Genomic DNA, 21,699 nt, shown 5'->3' on the forward strand with positions numbered 1-21,699 from the left:
CAGAAGGCTAGCACAGGTACACCCTAACCTAGAGTTCTCAAGTAACGGCAGAAACACAATCCTTGGAGATAGTACAGGAACACGCCGACCCGAAGTAAGATAAGAATGGGATGACAGAGTAATGAATGGGGCTGTTTTGTTTGAACCAGCAGGTACAAGGTGTAGGGTTGATAACTAACCATGCCAAGATTGTCATATGTAACTTGTTTGCATCAGTGTATAAAAGGGGAAGTCATAGGAAGGGCACCTTTGTCCAGCTGAGAGAGCAGCAGACAAGTCCCGCTGCTGACTGAGCTGGTCCATTGTCAGGAGCATACATACGTTAGTGTACCTGTAACCACAGAGCCAAGGCGCTAGGACTGTCTTTCACTGACAATAAACCTAGCCAAGTGCCTTTGCCACTGAACCGTGCCTGTGCTCTCTCTGCACTCTCTGCTAGTGCTGCTAACACCGGAGCTCCAAGAACAGAAGCACTGAGCTGCTGTAACAGCATAGCAGCCTAGACAGAGTAATCGCAGCAAAAACAACATTTCTCAGCACTTAACACGAGTGACATGGAAAACCCCCGTGGTTCAAATGAGGCAGCCTGACAGAGGCAATGCAGCAACCCCTGAGTTGCTGGGCCCAGTGCTGGGTGCCCTCGTACATCAAGTGCGGGTGTCCAGTCCAGCCCAAAGGAGATGATCAGAGTCTGGAGTGCAGGGTCCCCACAGGTGTTGGAATGCCGTCACTTACCTTCAGAGTGACGCTCCTGGTCCAGCCGGAGGTGTCCAGCTCGAAGGAGGCTCTGCCAGACTCGTCCGTCAGGAAGGTCTGGTTCTTATTCTTATCTCCAGAGCTAACAAAGAGCTGCAGCTTCTCATTCTTCAGTGCAGAGCCATCTGCTGCCTTCAGGAGCATCTGAACCGGGAGAGAAAGGGGGAGACTCATAACTCAAAGGAGCAGATTTCTGGGAGAGTGTTGCCCACTACAGGCTAAAGAGCTGGATGGGGGCAGAAAGGGGCAATGCAATCCAGCACTGAGACACACTGAGAAAGCCCAGGTCTGGGATGGGGTGTTGGGGGTCAGGACTGAGGGGCATTAGTGGATCTGGGAAGAAGTTGGGGCAGGACTGGAATAGCTGGGGGTGCTCGGGTGAGCACTGAGGGGTAACAGATTGTCTGACTCCTTGACTGAGCTCTCCCTTGGGATGTGGGACTCTGCAGTCCAGCCGCTTTCAGACCCTGAAACCAGGGCCTCAGACCTCCTCACCCCACCCAGTTGCTTTGCTTGCACACATTCTCTCAGAGTCTCACCTGAGCCGTGGCCACTCTGGGATTCAAGATTAACCGCTTAGGGACAATGTGGTAGGAAAGCAAAGAACTCGCGGTTAACAAAGGAATTTCTAAACCACAGTCACTTTACTGTTAGATGACTCAAGAATTACAGATCTTTGCCAAAGAGCAAACGTCCTGATGAGCACCCTTCTCTAGTCTGATTTCATCCTGCCTCTGACTCTGGGGTTTGTCAACAGTTGAGGCTGGGCAGAATCCCTCCTGCCTTGTCTGTCTCCAGCCAGTCCTTCTGGCATGTGGCGATGGTTGGCATGGCTGCACAGAACAGCGCCTCTTCTTAAGTAGAGCCTCTCTGGACCCTTCTGCCATGTGCTCAGCTGGAAAACTCCTTCCCCCTCTCCCAGACGTGCTCACCCCACCTGCAGGCCCTTTTGTAGAAATAACATTGTTTTGTGGGGGTGGGTCAGTAGTTGAGAGACAATCAATATTGATGGCGCTAGATTGCCATCTTGAGATCTTCTCCATGATAGTCCTTCAACAAAGTGTCACACACTTTTCCTAGGCTAGGCACTTGTCGAGAATGCAATACGATAATCTGCCTTGGGTAAATTTATGTGTGTGTACAGCACATAATACAAAGGGAAGGTACTTACCTGTTAGTAACTGGAGTTCTTTGAGATGTGGTGCCTATATGTGCTCCACTTCTGTTGCGTATGTGCCCCATGCGAAGCAGATCTGAATGCTTTAGCCTCCAGTGGCCACTGGTTGTGCCTGCGCCCTGCATACCTCCTTTGGGCACACCCTTACCAAAGGCATAAAGGGAGAGGAGCAACCAAACAACCCTCAGCTCCATCCCAACTGTCAAGACCATAACAATAGACTTGTCAATAGCGGGGAAAGGGAGGTGGATTGTGCAGCATATTTAAACAACACATCTCAAAAACTCCAGTTATTAGCAGGTACATAATTTCCTTTTCTCCATCAAGTGCTTGTCTATATTTGCTCCACTTCTGGTGACTCACAGTGAATCATAAAGGTGGAGAGGAGTGAGTCTACTGAAACATTCTATCATGCAGCTTTGTCGAATCAAGCATCAGAAGGAGATGCTTTCACAATCGAGTAGTGTCCGGTAAATACATCCGATGAAGTGAGCTGTAGCTCACGAAAGCTTATTGTCAAATAAATTTGTTAGTCTCTAAGGTGCCACAAGTACTCCTTTTCTTTTTGGTAAAAGTATGTACACTACCCCATGTAGCAGCTACATACATCAGTTAAAGAAACATCCTACAAGGAAGCAGTGGAAGCTGCCTGATAGAATGTAATTAAACCTGTCATGATTGTTCTATATTCTGTCTCATAAGCTAGTTTAATGCAACTGGACACCCACTTGGAAATCCTCTGAATCAAAATTCCTTGACCCTTTGACATCTCAGCTATAGAAATAAATAGCCTAGGAGATACCCTGAAAGGCTTTGTCCTATTCATAAGAATGGCCATACTGGGTCAGACATTGGTCCATCTAGCCCAGTATCCTGTCTTCCGACAGTGGCCAATGTCAGGTGCTTCAGAGGGAATGAACAGAACAGGTAATCATCAAGTGACCTGTGTCCACTCCCAGCTTCTGGTGAACAGAGGTTAGGGACACTCGGAGCATGGTTTTGCATACCAGCCCATCCTGGCTAATCCCATCACTAGACCTATCTTTCATCAAGTTATCTAGTTCTTTTTTGAACCCTGTTATGGTTTTGACCTTGACAACATCCCTTTTTAAAGAGTTCCACAAGTTGACTGTACATTGTATGAAGAAGAACTTCCTTTTGTTTGTGTTAAACCTGTTGCCTAATAATTTCATTGGTTGACCCCTAGTTCTCATGTTATGAGAAGGAGGAAACAAGACTTCCTTATTTACTTTCTCTGCACCAGTCATGATTTTATAGACCTCTATCTTATCACCCGCTTAGGCGTCTCTTTTCCAAACTGAAAAGCCACAGTCTTTTTAATAAAAAGAAAAGGAGTACTTGTGGCACCTTAGAGACTAACAAATTTATTTGAGCATAAGCTTTCGTGAGCTACAGCTCACTTCATCGGATGCATCACGAAAGCTTATACTCAAATAAATTTGTTAGACTTTAAGGTGCCACAAGTACTCCTTTTCTTTTTGCGAATACAGATTAACACGGCTGCTACTCTGAAACCAGTCTTTTTAATCTCTCCTCATACGGAAGCTGTTCCGTGCCCCTAATCATTTTAGTTGCCCTTTCTTAACCTTTTCCAATTCCAATATACCTTTTTTGAGATGAGGCAACCAGATCTGTACACAGTATTTAAGATGGGGACATACTATGGATTTACATAGATGTATTTCAGGTTTCAGAGTAGCAGCCGTGTTAGTCTGTATTCGCAAAAAGAAAAGGAGTACCGGTGGCACCTTAGAGACTAACAAATTTATTAGAGCATAAGCTTTCGTGAGCTACAGCTCACTTGAGCTGTAGCTCACGAAAGCTTATGCTCTAATAAATTTGTTAGTCTCTAAGGTGCCACCGGTACTCCTTTTCTTTTTATAGATGTATTTGTATACTTTCTGTCTTGTTATCTATCGCTATCCCTTCAAGCTCTGTCTTCCATATAGAAGGACAGGGCTTGAAGGACATCTAACTTGTAAGGCCACTTCACCCCTCAAGGAACGGGTTGTCATGGAGTCCCCGGGCGATGTTCTGGAACTGCTCCCTACAAAGCCAGTCAGGACTCTGGGGAAGTCTCCTTTCTGCGAGCAAAAAGAAAAGGAGTACCGGTGGCACCTTAGAGACTAACAAATTTATTAGAGCATAAGCTTTCGTGAGCTACAGCTCACTTCATCGGATGCATTTGGTGGAAAAAACAGAGGAGAGATTTATATACACATACACAGAGAACATGAAACAATGGGTTTATCATACATACTGTAAGGAGAGTGATCACTTAAGATAAGCCATCACCAGCAGCAGGGGGGGGAAAAGGAGGAAAACCTTTCATGGTGACAAGCAAGGTAGGCTAATTCCAGCAGTTAAGAATATCAGAGGAACAGTGGGGGGTGGGGTGGGAGGGAGAAATACCAGGGGGAAATAGTTTTACTTTGTGTAATGACTCATCCATTCCCAGTCTCTATTCAAGCCTAAGTTAATTGTATCCAGTTTGCAAATTAATTCCAATTCAGCAGTCTCTCGTTGGAGTCTGTTTTTGAAGCTTTTTTGTTGAAGTATAGCCACTCTAAGATCTGTGATCGAGTGACCAGAGAGATTGAAGTGTTCTCCAACTGGTTTTTGAATGTTATAATTCTTGACGTCTGATTTATGTCCATTCATTCTTTTACGTAGAGACTGTCCAGTTTGGCCAATGTACATGGCAGAGGGGCATTGCTGGCACATGATGGCATATATCACATTGGTAGATGCGCAGGTGAACGAGCCTCTGATTGTGTGGCTGATGTGATTAGGCCCTATGATGGTATCCCCTGAATAGATATGTGGACAGAGTTGGCAACGGGCTTTGTTGCAAGGATAGGTTCCTGGGTTAGTGGTTCTGTTGTGTGGTGTGTGGTTGCTGGTGAGTATTTGCTTCAGATTGGGGGGCTGTCTGTAAGCAAGGACTGGTCTGTCTCCCAAGATCTGAGAGAGCGATGGCTCGTCCTTCAGGATAGGTTGTAGATCCTTGATGATGCGTTGGAGAGGTTTTAGTTGGGGGCTGAAGGTGATGGCTAGTGGCGTTCTGTTGTTTTCTTTGTTGGGCCTGTCCTGTAGTAGGTGACTTCTGGGTACTCTTCTGGCTCTGTCAATCTCTTTCTTCACTTCAGCAGGTGGGTATTGTAGTTGTAGGAATGCATGATAGAGATCTTGTAGGTGTTTGTCTCTGTCTGAGGGGTTGGAGCAAATGCGGTTATATCGTAGCGCTTGGCTGTAGACAATGGATCGAGTGGTATGATCTGGATGAAAGCTAGAGGCATGTAGGTAGGAATAGCGGTCAGTAGGTTTCCGATATAGGGTGGTGGTTATGTGACCATCGCTTATTAGCACTGTAGTGTCCAGGAAGTGGATCTCTTGTGTGGACTGGTCCAGGCTGAGGTTGATGGTGGGATGGAAATTGTTGAAATCATGGTGGAATTCCTCAAGAGCTTCTTTTCCATGGGTCCAGATGATGAAGATATCATCAATGTAGCGCAAGTAGAGTAGGGGCATTAGGGGACGAGAGCTGAGGAAGCGTTGTTCTAAGTCAGCCATAAAAATGTTGGCATACTGTGGGGCCATGCGGGTACCCATCGCAGTGCCGCTGATTGGTGGGATAACTCACATGACTGGAGTACAGTCATGGATGGTTATAAACTGTTCAGGAAGGACACGCAGGGCAGAAAAGGTGGGGGAGTAGCACTGTATGTAAGGGAGCAGTATGACTGCTCAGAGCTCCGGTACGAAACTGTGGAAAAACCTGAGTGTCTCTGGATTAAGTTTAGAAGTGTGTGCAACAAGAGTGATGTCATGGTGGGAGTCTGCTATAGACCACCGGACCAGGGGGATGAGGTGGATGAGGCTTTCTTCCGGCAACTCACGGAAGCTACTAGATCGCATGCCCTGATTCTCATGGGTGACTTTAATTTTCCTGATATCTGCTGGGAGAGCAATACAGCGGTGCATAGACAATCCAGGAAGTTTTTGGAAAGCGTAGGGGACAATTTCCTGGTGCAAGTGCTAGGGGAGCCAACTAGGGGGAGCGCTTTTCTTGACCTGCTGCTCACAAACCGGGTAGAATTAGTGGGGGAAGCAAAAGTGGATGGGAATCTGGGAGGCAGTGACCATGAGTTGGTTGAGTTCAGGATCCTGACGCAGGGAAGAAAGGTAAGCAGCAGGATACGGACCCTGGACTTCAGGAAAGCAGACTTTGACTCCCTCAGGGAACAGATGGCCAGGATCCCCTGGGGGACTAACATGAAAGGGAAGGGAGTCCAGGAGAGCTGGCTGTATTTCAAGGAATCCCTGTTGAGGTTACAGGGACAAACCATCCCGATGAGTCGAAAGAATAGTAAATATGGCAGGCGACCAGCTTGGCTTAATGGTGAAATCCTAGCGGATCTTAAACATAAAAAAGAAGCTTACAAGAAGTGGAAGGTTGGACATATGACCAGGGAAGAGTATAAAAATATTGCTCGGGCATGTAGGAAAGATATCAGGAGGGCCAAATCGCACCTGGAGCTGCAGCTAGCAAGAGATGTCAAGAGTAACAAGAAGGGTTTCTTCAGGTATGTTGGCAACAAGAAGAAAGCCAAGGAAAGTGTGGGCCCCTTACTGAATGAGGGAGGCAAGCTAGTGACAGAGGATGTGGAAAAAGCTAATGTACTCAATGCTTTTTTTGCCTCTGTTTTCACTAACAAGGTCAGCTCCCAGACTGCTGTGCTGGGCAACACAAAATGGGGAAGAGATGGCCAGCCCTCTGTAGAGATAGAGGTGGTTAGGGACTATTTAGAAAAGCTGGACGTGCACAAGTCCATGGGGCCGGACGAATTGCATCCGAGAGTGCTGAAGGAATTGGCGGCTGTGATTGCAGAGCCCTTGGCCATTATCTTTGAAAACTCGTGGCGAACGGGGGAAGTCCCGGATGACTGGAAAAAGGCTAATGTAGTGCCCATCTTTAAAAAAGGGAAGAAGGAGGATCCTGGGAACTACAGGCCGGTCAGCCTCACCTCAGTCCCTGGAAAAATCATGGAGCAGGTCCTCAAAGAATCAATCCTGAAGCACTTAGAGGAGAGGAAAGTGATCAGGAACAGTCAGCATGGATTCACCAAGGGAAGGTCATGCCTGACTAATCTAATCGCCTTTTATGATGAGATTACTGGTTCTGTGGATGAAGGGAAAGCAGTGGATGTATTGTTTCTTGACTTTAGCAAAGCTTTTGACACGGTCTCCCACAGCATTCTTGTCAGCAAGTTAAGGAAGTATGGGCTGGATGAATGCACTATAAGGTGGGTAGAAAGCTGGCTAGATTGTCGGGCTCAACGGGTAGTGATCAATGGCTCCATGTCTAGTTGGCAGCCGGTGTCAAGTGGAGTGCCCCAGGGGTCGGTCCTGGGGCCCGTTTTGTTCAATATCTTCATAAATGATCTGGAGGATGGTGTGGATTGCACTCTCAGCAAATTTGCGGATGATACTAAACTGGGAGGAGTGGTAGATACGCTGGAGGGGAGGGATAGGATACAGAAGGACCTAGACAAATTGGAGGATTGGGCCAAAAGAAATCTAATGAGGTTCAATAAGGATAAGTGCAGGGTCCTGCACTTAGGATGGAAGAATCCAATGCACCGCTACAGACTAGGGACCGAATGGCTCGGCAGCAGTTCTGCGGAAAAGGACCTAGGGGTGACAGTGGACGAGAAGCTGGATATGAGTCAGCAGTGTGCCCTTGTTGCCAAGAAGGCCAATGGCATTTTGGGATGTATAAGTAGGGGCATAGCGAGCAGATCGAGGGACGTGATCGTTCCCCTCTATTCGACACTGGTGAGGCCTCATCTGGAGTACTGTGTCCAGTTTTGGGCCCCACACTACAGGAAGGATGTGGATAAATTGGAAAGAGTACAACGAAGGGCAACAAAAATGATTAGGGGTCTAGAGCACATGACTTATGAGGAGAGGCTGAGGGAGCTGGGATTGTTTAGTCTGCAGAAGAGAAGAATGAGGGGGGATTTGATAGCTGCTTTCAACTACCTGAAAGGGGGTTTCAAAGAGGATGGCTCTAGACTGTTCTCAATGGTAGCAGATGACAGAACGAGGAGTAATGGTCTCAAGTTGCAATGGGGGAGGTTTAGATTGGATATTAGGAAAAACTTTTTCACTAAGAGGGTGGTGAAACACTGGAATGCGTTACCTAGGGAGGTGGTAGAATCTCCTTCCTTAGAGGTTTTTAAGGTCAGGCTTGACAAAGCCCTGGCTGGGATGATTTAACTGGGACTTGGTCCTGCTTTGAGCAGGGGGTTGGACTAGATGACCTTCTGGGGTCCCTTCCAACCCTGATATTCTATGATTCTATGATTCTATGATTTGAAGGTATACATTGTCACCAAATGTGAAATAGTTATGGGTCAGGACAAAGTCTCAAAGTTCAGCCACCAGGTTAGCCGTGACAGTATCGGGGATACTGTTCCTGACGGCTCGTAGTCCATCTTTGTGTGGAATGTTGGTATAGAGGCTTCTACATCCATAGTGGCTAGGATGGTGTTTTTAGGAAGATCACCAATGGACAGTAGTTTCCTCAGGAAATCGGTGGTGTCTCGAAGATAGCTGGGAGTGCTGGTAACGAAGGGCCTGAGGAGGGAGTCTACATAGCCAGACAATCCTGCTGTCAGGGTGCCAATGCCTGAGATGATGGGGCGACCAGGATTTCCAGGTTTATGGATCTTGGGTAGCAGATAGAATACCCCAGGTCGTGGCTCCAGGGGTGTGTCTGTGCGGATTTGTTCTTGTGCTTTTTCAGGGAGTTTCTTGAGCAAATGCTGTAGTTTCTTTTGGTAACTCTCAGTGGGATCAGAGGGTAATGGCTTGTAGAAAGTGGTGTTGGAGAGCTGCCTAGTAGCCTCTTGTTCATACTCCGACCTATTCATGATGACGACAGCACCTCCTTTGTCAGCCTTTTTGATTATGATGTCAGAGTTGTTTCTGAGGCTGTGGATGGCACTGTGTTCTGCATGGCTGAGGTTATGGGGTAAGCGATGCTGCTTTTCCACAATTTCAGCTCGTGCACGTCGGCGGAAGCAGTCTATGTAGAAATCCAGACTGCGAGCAGACTGTCTTCAGGACACACAGCTCACACAACTTCCACCTTCCTGGGTCTGACCTCGGAGCATTTGGCATCCTCTGCCCTTCCATGTGCTTCCCACAGCGAGTCCGCCCAGGTGGGTTCCTGGGGAAGCCAGAGGGTCCTGCACCCCAACTTCGCAGCCGGACGTGACTCTCAGCCAACCAGTAAAACAGAAGGTTTATTAGATGACAGGAACATGATCTAAGCCAGAGCTTGTAGGTGCAGAGAACAGGACCCGGCAGCTGGGTCCATTTTGGGGGACAGTGAGCCAGACAACCCCGTCTGCACTTCAGTCCATGTCCCCAGCCAGCCCCAAACTGAAACTCTCTCCAGCACCTCCTCCTCTGGGCTTTGTCCCTTTCCCGGGCCAGGAGGGCACCTGATTCCTTTGTTCTCCAACCCTTTAGTTCTCACCTTGCAGGGGGGAAGGGCCAGACCATCAGTTGCCAGGAAACAGGGTGTCGGCCATTCTCTGTGTCCAGATCCATACACACACCTGCCCTCTAGGGCTCTGCTACAATCATACACCCTTATCCCACCACCTAGATACTTAAGAACTGCATAGGGGAAACTGAGGCACCCCCACAATATTCAGAGGAAACATTAAGAACAGTCCCGCTTCGTCACATCACTCCCCCCTTCGAGACCGAACTGAGCGGGGTCACTTTAGCCGGTGACCTGGGAAAGTTCGAAGCCACCAACATTCCCATGGATTCCCCAGCATCTCTCCCTTGGTGGGAGTTACACCAGGCCCTTCCAGTTTCACACCCTCCCTTAGGTCGGGGGGGGGGGGGGTCGATAGCACTTGCATGCCGCATGTGGGAAGATTTATGCGGCCTGTGCCTTTTGCCACCCCAAAACCCCCCGGGGTCAAACTGGGATGGGGTCTTCTCCCAGCGCTCCAGTCTGGAGGGCTGCAATTCAGGCTATCTTGACTTGGGCCACATACTGTTCACTTACAGAACTATCATGGAGCCATTCCTTTCTCAACAACCTTGTCTCTCCCCAACAAGCTGGCCAAACACAGCCACTTGGTTAGAGGACTGTTTAACTTTCTTAACAGCTTTCACTCCATCTCAAAGCCATCCACACTGGATCTTTCAACAGGAAAGTCAGTGGCTTCATTCACAACGGAAAATTTCTGGCTGTTAGAAACTGAAACTTTCTGGATTAAATCACTTTCACACCCTTCAGTGGCAGTAAACTGCTTGCAAAGACTCCATGAGGATTCCTTTCCCTAGGGGCTTTTCTATGCAACAATTCACCCTTCACAGAAATTCTGCCCTTACCCTCTTCACCTAGGGCTTGCTCTAGAGAAACACTTTCCTGAGCAACAACAGACTCTTTCTGGGTCTCACTTACATCTAGAATTACCTCTGGCCCATCAGGTGGATTCCTACACAATCCTCTTTCTGCAAACTGGCAGACTTCCTAGATAAAAGGTTAGAAGCCTTTTCCTTTTCTTTGCCACACACAAGTTCAGGAATCTTTTCCTTCTTGCTACAGGTTTCCACACCCTCAGTAGGTAACACAATCAAATCACCTTTCTGCTCTCCTTGTGTCCTGGCTAGGATCTCACCCTGATTAGACAGAGTTGCTGCACCCTTTCCCAGCCACACACTAGCAACAGGCAAAATACAAGCACCAGAATTGTCTGGTCTCTGGGATTTTACATAGACACTAACTGGATGCGACCTAGTTCCAGGGCCATTCTCCCGAGCAGACACAAACTTAGGGCCATTCCCTTCCTGGGCTTTAGCTGAATCCAGAACCAACTGCACTATTCTCAACCATCACCGGCTGAAAGGCCCCTTCTGTCTGCTCCACAGACAAAGAAGAGCCGGACACACTTTCTCCTTTCCCAGACAAACAGCTCGGGATCTCATTCCCCTGGTCTCAGCACAAAGGGCTGTTCACAGACAACTGCTTGGAGATCAGGGTAGCTCCCCCCATAGGCAAGTCAATACCCCCGACAGACACAGGCATGTTTCCTTCCCTGTCACACTTCTCCACCCAGGTAACAGGAAAGGTGCAGGGACACTCATCTTCCACTCTCCTCGCCTTCCCACCCTGCTGACTAGGGAAAGCCATCAGCTCACAAGGCTGCCTAGGCTCATCCAAACTTTCCTTACCAAGCACCTTGCCACTCCCAACGATACCCTGCCCTGCCTGTGTCTTCCCCCACTCAGCTGGGGTCTCAGCTCCCACTGTGCTCAGCGCTGCCCTTGCTGTCCCAGTGGGGGTAGGCAGTGAGCTCGCTGCTTTCCTCACTGCATCAGAGCCAGCGTGAGCCCCCTCTCCAGTGTGCAAGAGGGCAGGAAGCATCTCTCTGTCCCACCCAGCCCCAGGGGTCTGGTTACAGGCAGGCAGATAGCCCGAGCCTAGCAGCTCCTCCCCCTGCCAGCCAGGTCATCTGCATTTTCACTGACCATTTCCCTCTCCACCGACTGGTTCCCTGGATTCAAATTCAAATCCAGGCCCTTACAGGATCAGGGCCTGGATCCTGTACCAAAGAGACACAGTCACTCCCCAACAGGGTCTCACAGCTGATATCCTGGAGAACCCCAATGACCAGCCAGCCCCACCCCTCCTGGGTCTGCATAGGGATCTGGGACATAGGCAGAGCGAGGGGCTTCATCCCTGGGACCCTCACCCAGCTCACCCAGCCCCTCAGCATCTGAGGCTGCACCACCAGGGGCCTGACACCAGTTCTCTCTGTCCCAGGATCTCACCACCCCAGGAATGTCTCCCCATTGACACCACCTTCTGCTCCCACTGGGGGTCCAAGGGGCCTGAGCCCAGGAGATTCCACGCAGACATATAGGTTGGGGGCAGGAGTGGGAGCCTGTCCACCTCCCCACCCATCTGGCTGACAGAGTCTATGGCCTTGGGACCCAGCAAGGGAGCTAGACACCGGGGCTTTTCCGCAGGACATCCACATCCCCCCCCCCTTAACCAGGGGCAGGAATTTAGTCTTGAGGTTCCCTGCAGAACTGGCCCCCCGGGGTCTATCCCCACTCACCCCGGGAGGTCCCCTCTCCGCTCCACCATCGCCAGTTCATGCTGCTGCTGTTTCTGCAGCTCCTTCTCGGGCTCTCGCTGTCTCTCCAGTCCTCTCGCTCTCTCGGACTCAGCTCCAATCCCGTCCGTCTCCGATCCCCAGATGGGGAACCCGATCATGAAGACCCTCATCTGGTCGGGGACAGGAGTCTTGGGGATGCCTGGCAACTACTCCAGCTGCTCCAAGATCCTGCTATAGCCCCATCTGGGATCAGGAATCTGCTCCTTAGAGTGATCATCCTCCTCCAGCTGCACGATTAACTGTGCTTTGGTGAACTTTCCCATGCTCAACCCCCTCTTTTTGCACAGGGTTACAATGTCCTTCTTAAGGAGATTGTGACAGGCCATCACTCCACTGTTCTCAAGTTGTTGTGGACTCACAGGCCTGTGTGCTCTCAGTTCCCTATGGTTTCTAGGGAGAACCCTAGTGTGCCAGCCCTTCTCGAGGTCACCACCTCTTTGGCAGGGTCAAGCTGCAGACTCCTCCGCCCCTGGGACCGCTCGCTGCAATCCCCAGGGGAACCCTGTTACTGCAAAAGTCCTTCTCTCTCCCAGGGCCAAGCTGCAGGCTCCTCCGCCTCTGAGACTGCTCACTGCAGTCCCCAGGGGGACCCCATTACTGCACAGTCCTTCTCACTGGTCACACACTCCCAGGGCTTAACTGCCCCCCGAAACTGCTCCTCTCTGAGCCTTCAGCATACCTGGTCCTTGTCAATCCCCCTTTGTTTTACTGCTCCCCAGTCACTTACTGCAGGACGCGCCATCCACGGGGTGCAGTACATCCCACCTCTGCCACCAGTTGTCATGGAGTCCCTGGGTGATGCCCTGGAACTGCTCCCTACGAAGCCAGTCAGGACTCTGGGGAAGTCTCCTTTCTGTGAGCAGACTGTCTTCAGGACATACAGCTCACACAACTTCCACCTTCCTGGGTCTGACCTCGGAGCATCCAGCATCCTCTGCCCTCCGTGCGCTTCCCACAGTGAGTCTGCCCAGGCAGGTTCCTAGGGAAGCCAGAGGGTCCTGCACCCCAACTTTGCAGCCAGACTCAGCCAGCCAGTAAAACAGAAGGTTTATTAAATGACAGGAACATGGTCTAAACCAGAGCTTGTAGGTGCAGAGAACAGGACCTGGCAGCTGGGTCCATTTTGGGGGACAGAGAGCCAGACAACCCCGTCTGCACTTCACTCCATGTCCCCAGCCAGCCCCAAACTGAAACTCTCCCCAGCCCCTCCTTCTCTGGGCTTTGTCCCTTTCCTGGGCCAGGAGGGCACCTGATTTCTTTGTTCTCCAACCCTTTAGCTCTCACCTTGCAGGAGGGAAGGGCTAGGCCATTAGTTGCGAGGAACAGGATGTCAGCCATTCTCTGTGTCCAGATCCATGCACACACCTGCCCTCTAGGGCTCTGCAACAATCATACACCCTTATCCCACCACCTAGATACTTAAGAACTGCATGGGAAAATTGAGGTTCCCCCTACAATATTCAGAGGAAACATTAAGAACAGTCCCGCTTCGTCACACGGGGCTTAGGAAAGAATACAGATAAAGGTATGAAATGGTTTAAATGATTGTCTGAAACTGCTTCTGAGAGAAATTTAGGATGTGGTTTAAATGCCACATTATCTTTATGAAAGACAGTCTATGATGACCTTGTAATCTGCCAGCCCTATGAGCTGATGTAAATGTTATGAGGAATGAAGACTTTATAGACCAATGTAGACCAGCTCAAACAGATGGTCCATCAGACAGATAAGCACCATATTAAGGTCCTATCATGGAAGAAGCTGTTACTCCGGGAGAAAGACTCTGATAAGTCCCCTTAAAATCTTGCTTACTAGACAATGAGAGAAAACTGTATAATGTTTGGCTGGTGGATGATGCACCAAGTTCACCGCCAGATGAACCCATACTGAGCTCACAGATGGGCCAGATGTTTTCAAGGACAGCAAATATTGAAGTATATCAGGAATTGGTGGCCCTGTTGGGGGCAGATTGTGTTGAGATGACCATGCAGAGAGGTGTGCCCACATCGCAGCCTAGGTGCACCTACTGGACTGTTTCTACTCTGAACTAGGATATTTTGTACATCTGCAAAACAAGTTTTTTCTAAGTCCAGTAACCAGGAAGTTTCCATGCTATCAGATGCAGGGATATCAGGTCTGGGTGAAGAACAGAGGTAGTGCAACTGGAGGGGTCAGTGACAGAGATTTGAGTTCTGGATGCCAGTATTGTCTGGCCAAGCTGGGACTGCCAGTATGACCAAGGCTTTGTCCTGTTTGATTTTCTGAGCTGCTCAAGGTAAGCAGCGCTGAGCTGGAACCTGCACCCCAACCCCCTGCCCTGAGCCCCCTCGTACATCCCGCACCCCTCCTGCACCCCAACCGCCTATCCTGAGCCCACTCCTGCACTCTGCATCCCTCCCTGCACCCCAGCCCCCTTCCCTGAGCCCCCTCGTACACCCTGGATCCCTCCTGTGCCCCAATCCCTTGCCCTGAGCCCCTTCCTGCACATGCACCTCCTCCCATACCCCGCTCTCCCTCCTGCACCCCAACCCCTTACCCCAGCCCTACATTCATGGCCCTGCATGCAATTCCCCACCCAGATGTGGCCCTCGGGCCAAAAAGTTTGCCCACCCCTGGTCTAGTGCTATCATACCTATATTTGCCCTTATTCCTAAAGGCTTTCTCTAATACATAAGGGTCAAAAAAGGGTATCCTAGTGGAACAGAATAGTGAGCCCCCTTCACTACCCTCACAAGAAGAAGAGGAGGCTGAAAACTCTTCTTCTAATGGATGTGCTGATCTTAAGGGTTTCTGAGGAACATCATGGAATCACAGAAATGTAGGGCTGGAAGGAACATTGAGAGGTCATCTAGTCCAGCCCCCTGCACTGAGGCAGGATCAAGTAAACCTAGACAAGACCATCCCTGACAGGTGTTTGCCCAGCCTGTTCTTAAACACCTCCAGTGATGGGGTTTCCACAACCATGCTTGGAAGTGTGTTCCAGAGCTTAAGTGAATTTATAGTTAGAAAGTTTTTCCTCATAACTAACCCTAAATCTTCCTTGCAGCAGATTAAGCCCATTACTCCTTGTCTGACCTTCAGTGGAGATGGAAACAATTGACCTCCATCCTCTTTATAACAGCCCTTAACATATTTGAAGACTGTCATCAGGTCCCACATCAGCCTTCTTTTCTTCAGATTAAATATGCTCAGTTTTTTAACCTTTCCTCATATGGCAGGTCATTTACCTTTAAGAAAGATGTGGATAAATTGGAGACAGTCCAGAGGAGAGCAACAAAAATGATCAAAGTGTGGCACCCAGAACTGGACACAGTATTGCAGCTGAAGTCTCACCAGTGCCGAGTGGAGTGGGACAATTACCTCCCGTGCTATACATTCAGTACTCCTGTTAGTAAACCTCAGAATGATATTAGCCTTTTTTGGAACTGCAACACACTGTTGACTTGTATTCAATTTGTGATTGACCCACACATCCTTTCTAGCAGTATTATCATCTAGCCAGCTTTTCCTCATTTTGTAGTTGGTCATTTGATTTCAACTCCCTAAGTGTTGTACATTGCACTTGTCTTTAATTAATTACATCTTATTGATTTCAGACCCATTCTCTAATTTGTCAAAGTTGTTTAGAATTTTAATCCTGTCCTCCAAAGTGCTTGCAACCCCCCCAGCTTGGTGTCATCAGCAAATTTTATAAGCACACTCTCCATTCCATTATCCAAGTCATTAAATGACAATACTGAGTCGTACTGGACCCAGGATTGATGCTTGAGGAACCCCATCAGACATGAAATCCTGTCTGCAGCGCCAAGGGATCAGTCACCGGAGGAACTAAGGACTCAGGACTCCTTCTCTTTGGGTGCCAGAGGGAGCAGGGATTGGCCTCAAGCGGCCCTTCTTAAGTGACAAAGAAAGAGGTGACTTAGCAGGTACCTGGGGAGGAGATCTACTCCCATGCCCTTGGCAGGATGGTGTCTGTCATAAAAATAAAGGGAAAGGTAACCACCTTTCTGTATACAGTGCATTAAAATCCCTCCTGGCCAGAGGCCACATCCTGTTACCTGTAAAGGGTTAAGAAGCTCAGCTAACCTGGCTGGCACCTGACTCAAAGATACTTTCAAATCTTGGGACGGTGTGGGGGTGGGGGGGAAAGGCTTTTTTTTGTGCTCTTTGCTTACGTGGTTGTTCTCTCTTGGGACTGAGAGTGGCCAGACAGAATCCATCTTCTCCAACCCATCCTAATCCAAGTCTCCAATATTGCAACCAGTATAGGTAAGCCAGGCAAGGCGGATTAGTTTATCTGTTGTTTTATGTGAATTTTCCCTGTGTTAAGAGGGAGGTTTACTCCTGTTTTCTGTAACTTTAAGATTTTGCCCAGAGGGGGATCCTCTGTGTTTTGAATCTGAATACCCTGTAAAGTATTTTCCATCCCGATATTTCAGAGACGCCTTTTACCTTTCTTTTTTTTTAAATAAAATCCTTCTTTTAAGAACCTGACTGATTTTTCCATTGTTCCAAGATCCAGGGGTTTGGGTCTTTGATGATTTTGTAACCAATTGGTTAGGATACTATTCTCAAGCCTCCCCAGGAAAGAGGGTGCATAGGGCTTGGGGAGATATTTTGGGGGAAGACGTCTCCAAGTGGGCTCTTTCCCTGTTCTTTGTTTAAAACGCTTGGTGGTGGCAGCATACTGTTCAAGGACAAGGCAAAGTTTGTACCTTGGGGAAGTTTTTAACCTAAGCTGGTAAGAATAAGCTTAGGGGGTCTTTCATGCGGGTCCCCACATCTGTACCCTAGAGTTCAGAGTGGGGAAGAAATCCTGACAGTGTCCATCACACTCGAGGTTGCTAACCGGGGCAGGCACAGCCTTAGAGGCTGAAGAGATGGCTACCAGGGTACTTTTTACTCAAGGGTGACCGGTCCTAGGAGGATCCTGCATCTCTTTAGGGACTGAGCCTGGACTCCTAGATTTTTCCAGGAGAAATACTTTCAGTCTAGTCTCCCTGGATTTCACAACCCATTTTGGGAGGCCTCTGAAGTCCCTGCACTGCTCTCTAATGTGTGTCTGTGTACCCAGACAATACAGACACTTAGAGTGTCTGTTGTTCCTCGCATGGCAGACCCACGTAAGGGACATAATTTAAATCCTGGGGACTAAACCCCCCTGTACCTGGAGAAGACAGAAATTGCTCACATCAGAGCCCTACCCCCCCATACCAGGATTCATGGATTCCAAGGCCAGAAGGGATCATTGTGATCATCCAGTCTGATCTCCTGCATAGCATAGGCCAGAGAACTGCCCCAAAATAATTCCCAGAGCCAATCTGTTAGAAGAACATCCCGTCTTCATTTACAGATTGTCAGGGATGGAGAATCCATCATGAACCTCGGTAAATTGTTGGTTAATTACCCTCACTATAAAAAATTAACACCATATTTCCCGTTTGAATTTGTCAAGCTTCAATTTCCAGCCATTGAATTGTGTTCGACCTTTCTCTGCTATATTGGATATATGTTCCCCAATATTTACAAATTGTAATCAAGTCACCCTTTAACCTTCTCTCTCTTAAGCTAAATAAATTGAGCTCTTTGTCTCTCACTATATGGCATCTTGTCTAATCCTTTCACCATTCTTGGGGCTCTTCTCCGAACCCTTTTCAATTTATCAATATCCTTGTTGAATTGTGGGCACCGGAACTGGACACGTCAGCATCAGTTGCACCCCTGCCAAATACAGAGTATCCTACTCGAGAGTCCCGTTTATCCATCCCAGAATCGCATGAGCTCTTTTGGCCACAGCATCGCATTGGGAGCTCATGGTCAGCTGATTATCCACCATGACCCCCGCATCTTTTTCAGAGTCCCTGCTTCCCAGGCTAGACTTCCCTACCCTGGAAGTATGGCTGACATTCTTTGCTCCGAGGAGAGGGCATCAAATACTCAAATCCTCCCTAAAACAGGAAAGTTCAGCTAAACTAACTAAATCACTATCTCCAGTAAAAATTGTTAACTATCAAAAATTGCTATTTACAAAACGTAAAGAGAAAAACTTCAGTGGAGCAGGAGACCAGACACTGCTGCTGGCTCTGTCTCACAGCCAGAGGCCCTGAGAAGGAACTGAGGGTTGGCTAGTTGCTCAACCCCTATTGTGCCCTTGGTAAGACGGGGCTTGAGGACATGGAGAGCACAGCTAAAGCATTCTGATCTCCAGTGCATGGGGCACATATGCACCAGAAGTGCAGCACATCTGGCAAACAGTCAATGTAAATGGAGGTTAGAGTTTGGTACAGACATATTCCACTCTGTCACACTGGTAGTCCCGTTACCTTGCCAGTGTAGGGGATTCCAGCCTTGTAGGTAGCATCAGCATCCTCAAAGGTCACTGTAGCGATTTCAGACACGATGTTGCAGTGCTTGGTTGCGTTGAGCTCCACCCCTAGCAGGAGAGGGAGGGACGATAGGAGGAAGGTGCCGGGAGCAACACCAGAGTTCAGGCTTCATCCCAGATTTCTCTCCATAACAATACGTGCAGCCATTTCTACCCCCTCTCGCTATGGGCTGGAGGGTGTGATCTTGGTGGAGAATTTGGGAAATTTGGCTGGGGTTGGAGAAGGATTTTTCTGGGGAATCTGGAAAACTGTAACTGTGGGGAAAGTTTAGATCCACCTTCCCATGGGGCTTAATCCCAAACCAGCCACTTGACATTTGCCAGCAGGGTCTCCTGGCGCTGCGGCCCTTTCCCAGCAGAGAGCTCTTAACTGAACGGCCCCAGAGCTGACCCCGCACACAGGCCTCTTGGCACAGTGCCTGCCCCCAGAAAGGGCCATTTTCAGAAGTGCCCAGTGACCCGTTGCCATTCTGGACCCGCTCTCCTCCAGCCACTTCGCCATCGCTGATGTCAGCACCCAAGGGTAACGCTGTAGCCACCCCACAGTTACAGTTTTCAGCCAAATGGGTGTCGGCCGCTCTGGAAATCAGGATTCTTCTGGGTTAAATGTGGAGTTATCTGAGGTCATTACTAAGCGATTAGTACTTGCAGTTTTGAACGCTAAGCGCTAACGTCACTGAGGCCGTGACTCAGGACCCAGCGACACAGACTGGGCCTTCACTCCACTCTGCCAGCTCAGTCCAAAGCCAGAGGCCACTCGCGGGAGGCTGTTTAGTCTTTGCATGAATGAACCCAGGTCTGAACTCCTCATGAGGGATCGATCCAGAGATGGGCTGAACCAGAACCCCAGATCCAACCCCCAAACGCTACCTCTTGGGCCCATCTCTAAAGCAGCTGGGCTACAAATGACATTACCACATGTGCAAGTGAGACCCCTCTGCCCCTGGGGGGTTTACTGCTGGGGGCGTGCATGTGTGCTTGATTTCAGTCCCACTTGTCCCTAGGCTTGCCAATTTTGGTTGGATGTATTCCTGAATGTTTCTTCACATGACATAATCTTTAATTAAAGATTAATCTTTAATTCCTGGAGACGCGAGGCCAATCCTGGAGGGTTGTCTACCTTACCTGTCCCCTCCTCCACTAGAGAGGCCTTGGCCTGGAGGCGCCTCTTGTAGCCAGAGTGGGTCAGGTTGAAGGGAGCCGTCCCCACCTCTCTGGAAAAGCAGCCGTTGCTGTCAGTCTGGAGGGAGAGAATCACGGCCCGTTAGCAGCAGCTCTGCACCAGGCCCTGCAGGTGTCAGCTCAGCAGGTCTCTAATTGGGCTTGGCCTGGTTAGCGCTTGGACGGGAGACACTCAAAGAAAACCTGGATGCTGCAGTCAGCAGGAGGGGGCGCTCGCACCTTGGAGTCGGCCCTGACACCAGTATCCCAGCGCAGCGCTAGGGGGCGCTGTGCAGCTGGAGCTGCTGTGGATGCATGAGACATAAAACAGAGGCCCTGGCCACTCGTGACCATCCCCTGGTGCTTGTCCCCATGGTCGTGTTAACGCTGGCTAATTCCAATTGGCCCCCCCCCACTGCCCAGGACGGAGAGCATTCGGGGAGATCTGTATCTTTACAGTGCCCCCGCCTAACGAGAGCTGCTGATGAGGAAGGGAGGCCCCGTAACCTAGGGCACTGGCCTAGGTCTGGAGAGACCTGGGGGCAAGTCCCTGCTCTGCCACAGGCTGCCTGCAAGTCCCTCTGAGTACGGCTCCAGCAGAAACACCCTGCGGCAGCGAGTCTCAGAGCCCAGCTTGTGCTGCGGGGCTAAAACCAACAGGTCGACATTTGGGTCCAGGCTCTAGACCCGGGGATGTGGGAGGGTCTCACAGCCCAGGCTGCAGCTGAGCAGCTACACTGTTACTTTAGCCCCGCAGCGCAAGCCCCAGGCAGCAGAGCTGGGCTCGGAGATGCTGTGGACCCTGAGCATCTCCGTGCCTCAGTTCCCCATCTGTGCAATGGGAACAGGAGCCTGCCCCATTTCCCGGGGCTAGGAGGGTCAGTGAGGCCCTGAGATATTATGGTGGGGGGGGCGTATAAGGCCCTAAGCCCTGCTCAACAGCTGCCAGTTGTCTGTAGTGTGATTGAAATATACTGTGTGGTCCGTTTGTGCTGATCATGTGTGTGCTGAACCTAGCGGCCTGCTGAGAGCTGCTTAAGGAGGCTGTGATCCCTAAGCCCTTTAGCCCCCATCAACCTTTAACCAGGGGGCGGGACTACTCAGGAGGACCTGGGCTTTAAAAAGCCTGCTCGTAAGCAACCAGAGGAGCTAGCGAATAGGAGCGGCTATCAGGGGAGTTTTACGAGGGAGTATAGAGCAGGGAATGTGAGCCGGGCGGAGGGGGGGGGGGGCTAAATACACTTAACATTCTTTAAATTTAAAGCCCAAACCACCTCCTGGTAAAACCAAAGCAACAACAAAGGAACAAGCTTCAGGAGTAAAAAGACGATGCAGGCAGAGATCCAGCAACAGAGTGGGTGCTATCGAGTTTATTGCACCCAATGCAGCATGTATGATTATCTGCCCTACGGCAGGTGGCGTATGTGTGCATTCAGTGCAAGGAGCTCCTGGCCCTCAGATACTGTGTATGGGCTTTGGAGACCAGAGTGGCTGAACTGGAGGAGCTAAGGGAGACAGACAGGTACATAGATGAGACTTTTTGGGACACAGTAGAACAGTCCCACTCCCCATCTGACAGTCTCTGTGCTGTTGAGGAGTATGAAAGTCTCAGGGAAGGAGAATATCCAACTGGAGCAGAGGGAAACGATCCCATAGTTGAGACTCTCCTTCCAGATGATGTCGTGGTATCCCCTTGCCCTGAGGATACCTCTCTGTGGGAGGGAACTCCCGTTATTAGGAAGAGACAGGTAATAGTTATGGAGGATTTGATCATTAGAAACATAAATAGCTGGGTTTGCGATAACCAGGAGAACTGGTTACATGGTGATGTGCCTACCTGGTGCAAAGGTTGCAGATCTCTCGAGGCATCTAGATAGACTTATGTGTAGTGCTGGGGAGGAGCCGGTGATTGTGGTACATGTAGATACCAATGACATAGGAAAGGATAGGAGAGAGGTCCTGGAGGCCAAATGTAGGCTGCT

General features: G+C 49.6%; 1 protein-coding gene across 1 annotated transcript in view; it reads right to left on the reverse strand.

Annotated features, from left to right (window-relative positions):
* The window catches only part of LOC119848951 (alpha-2-macroglobulin-like protein 1), an 83,173-nt gene that overhangs the window by 39,098 nt on the left and 22,376 nt on the right, over positions 1-21,699 (reverse strand). The window contains exons 9-11 of the mRNA XM_038385410.1: positions 19,682-19,796; positions 18,495-18,604; positions 736-900 (exon numbers count right to left, since the gene is read on the reverse strand). Of these exons, the coding sequence (XP_038241338.1) occupies positions 736-900; positions 18,495-18,604; positions 19,682-19,796 (390 nt within the window). The remainder of the gene's footprint in view (positions 1-735; positions 901-18,494; positions 18,605-19,681; positions 19,797-21,699) is intronic.

Source organism: Dermochelys coriacea, chromosome 27 (assembly GCF_009764565.3).
Source record: "Dermochelys coriacea isolate rDerCor1 chromosome 27, rDerCor1.pri.v4, whole genome shotgun sequence".
Classification (NCBI taxonomy): Eukaryota; Metazoa; Chordata; order Testudines; family Dermochelyidae; genus Dermochelys; species Dermochelys coriacea.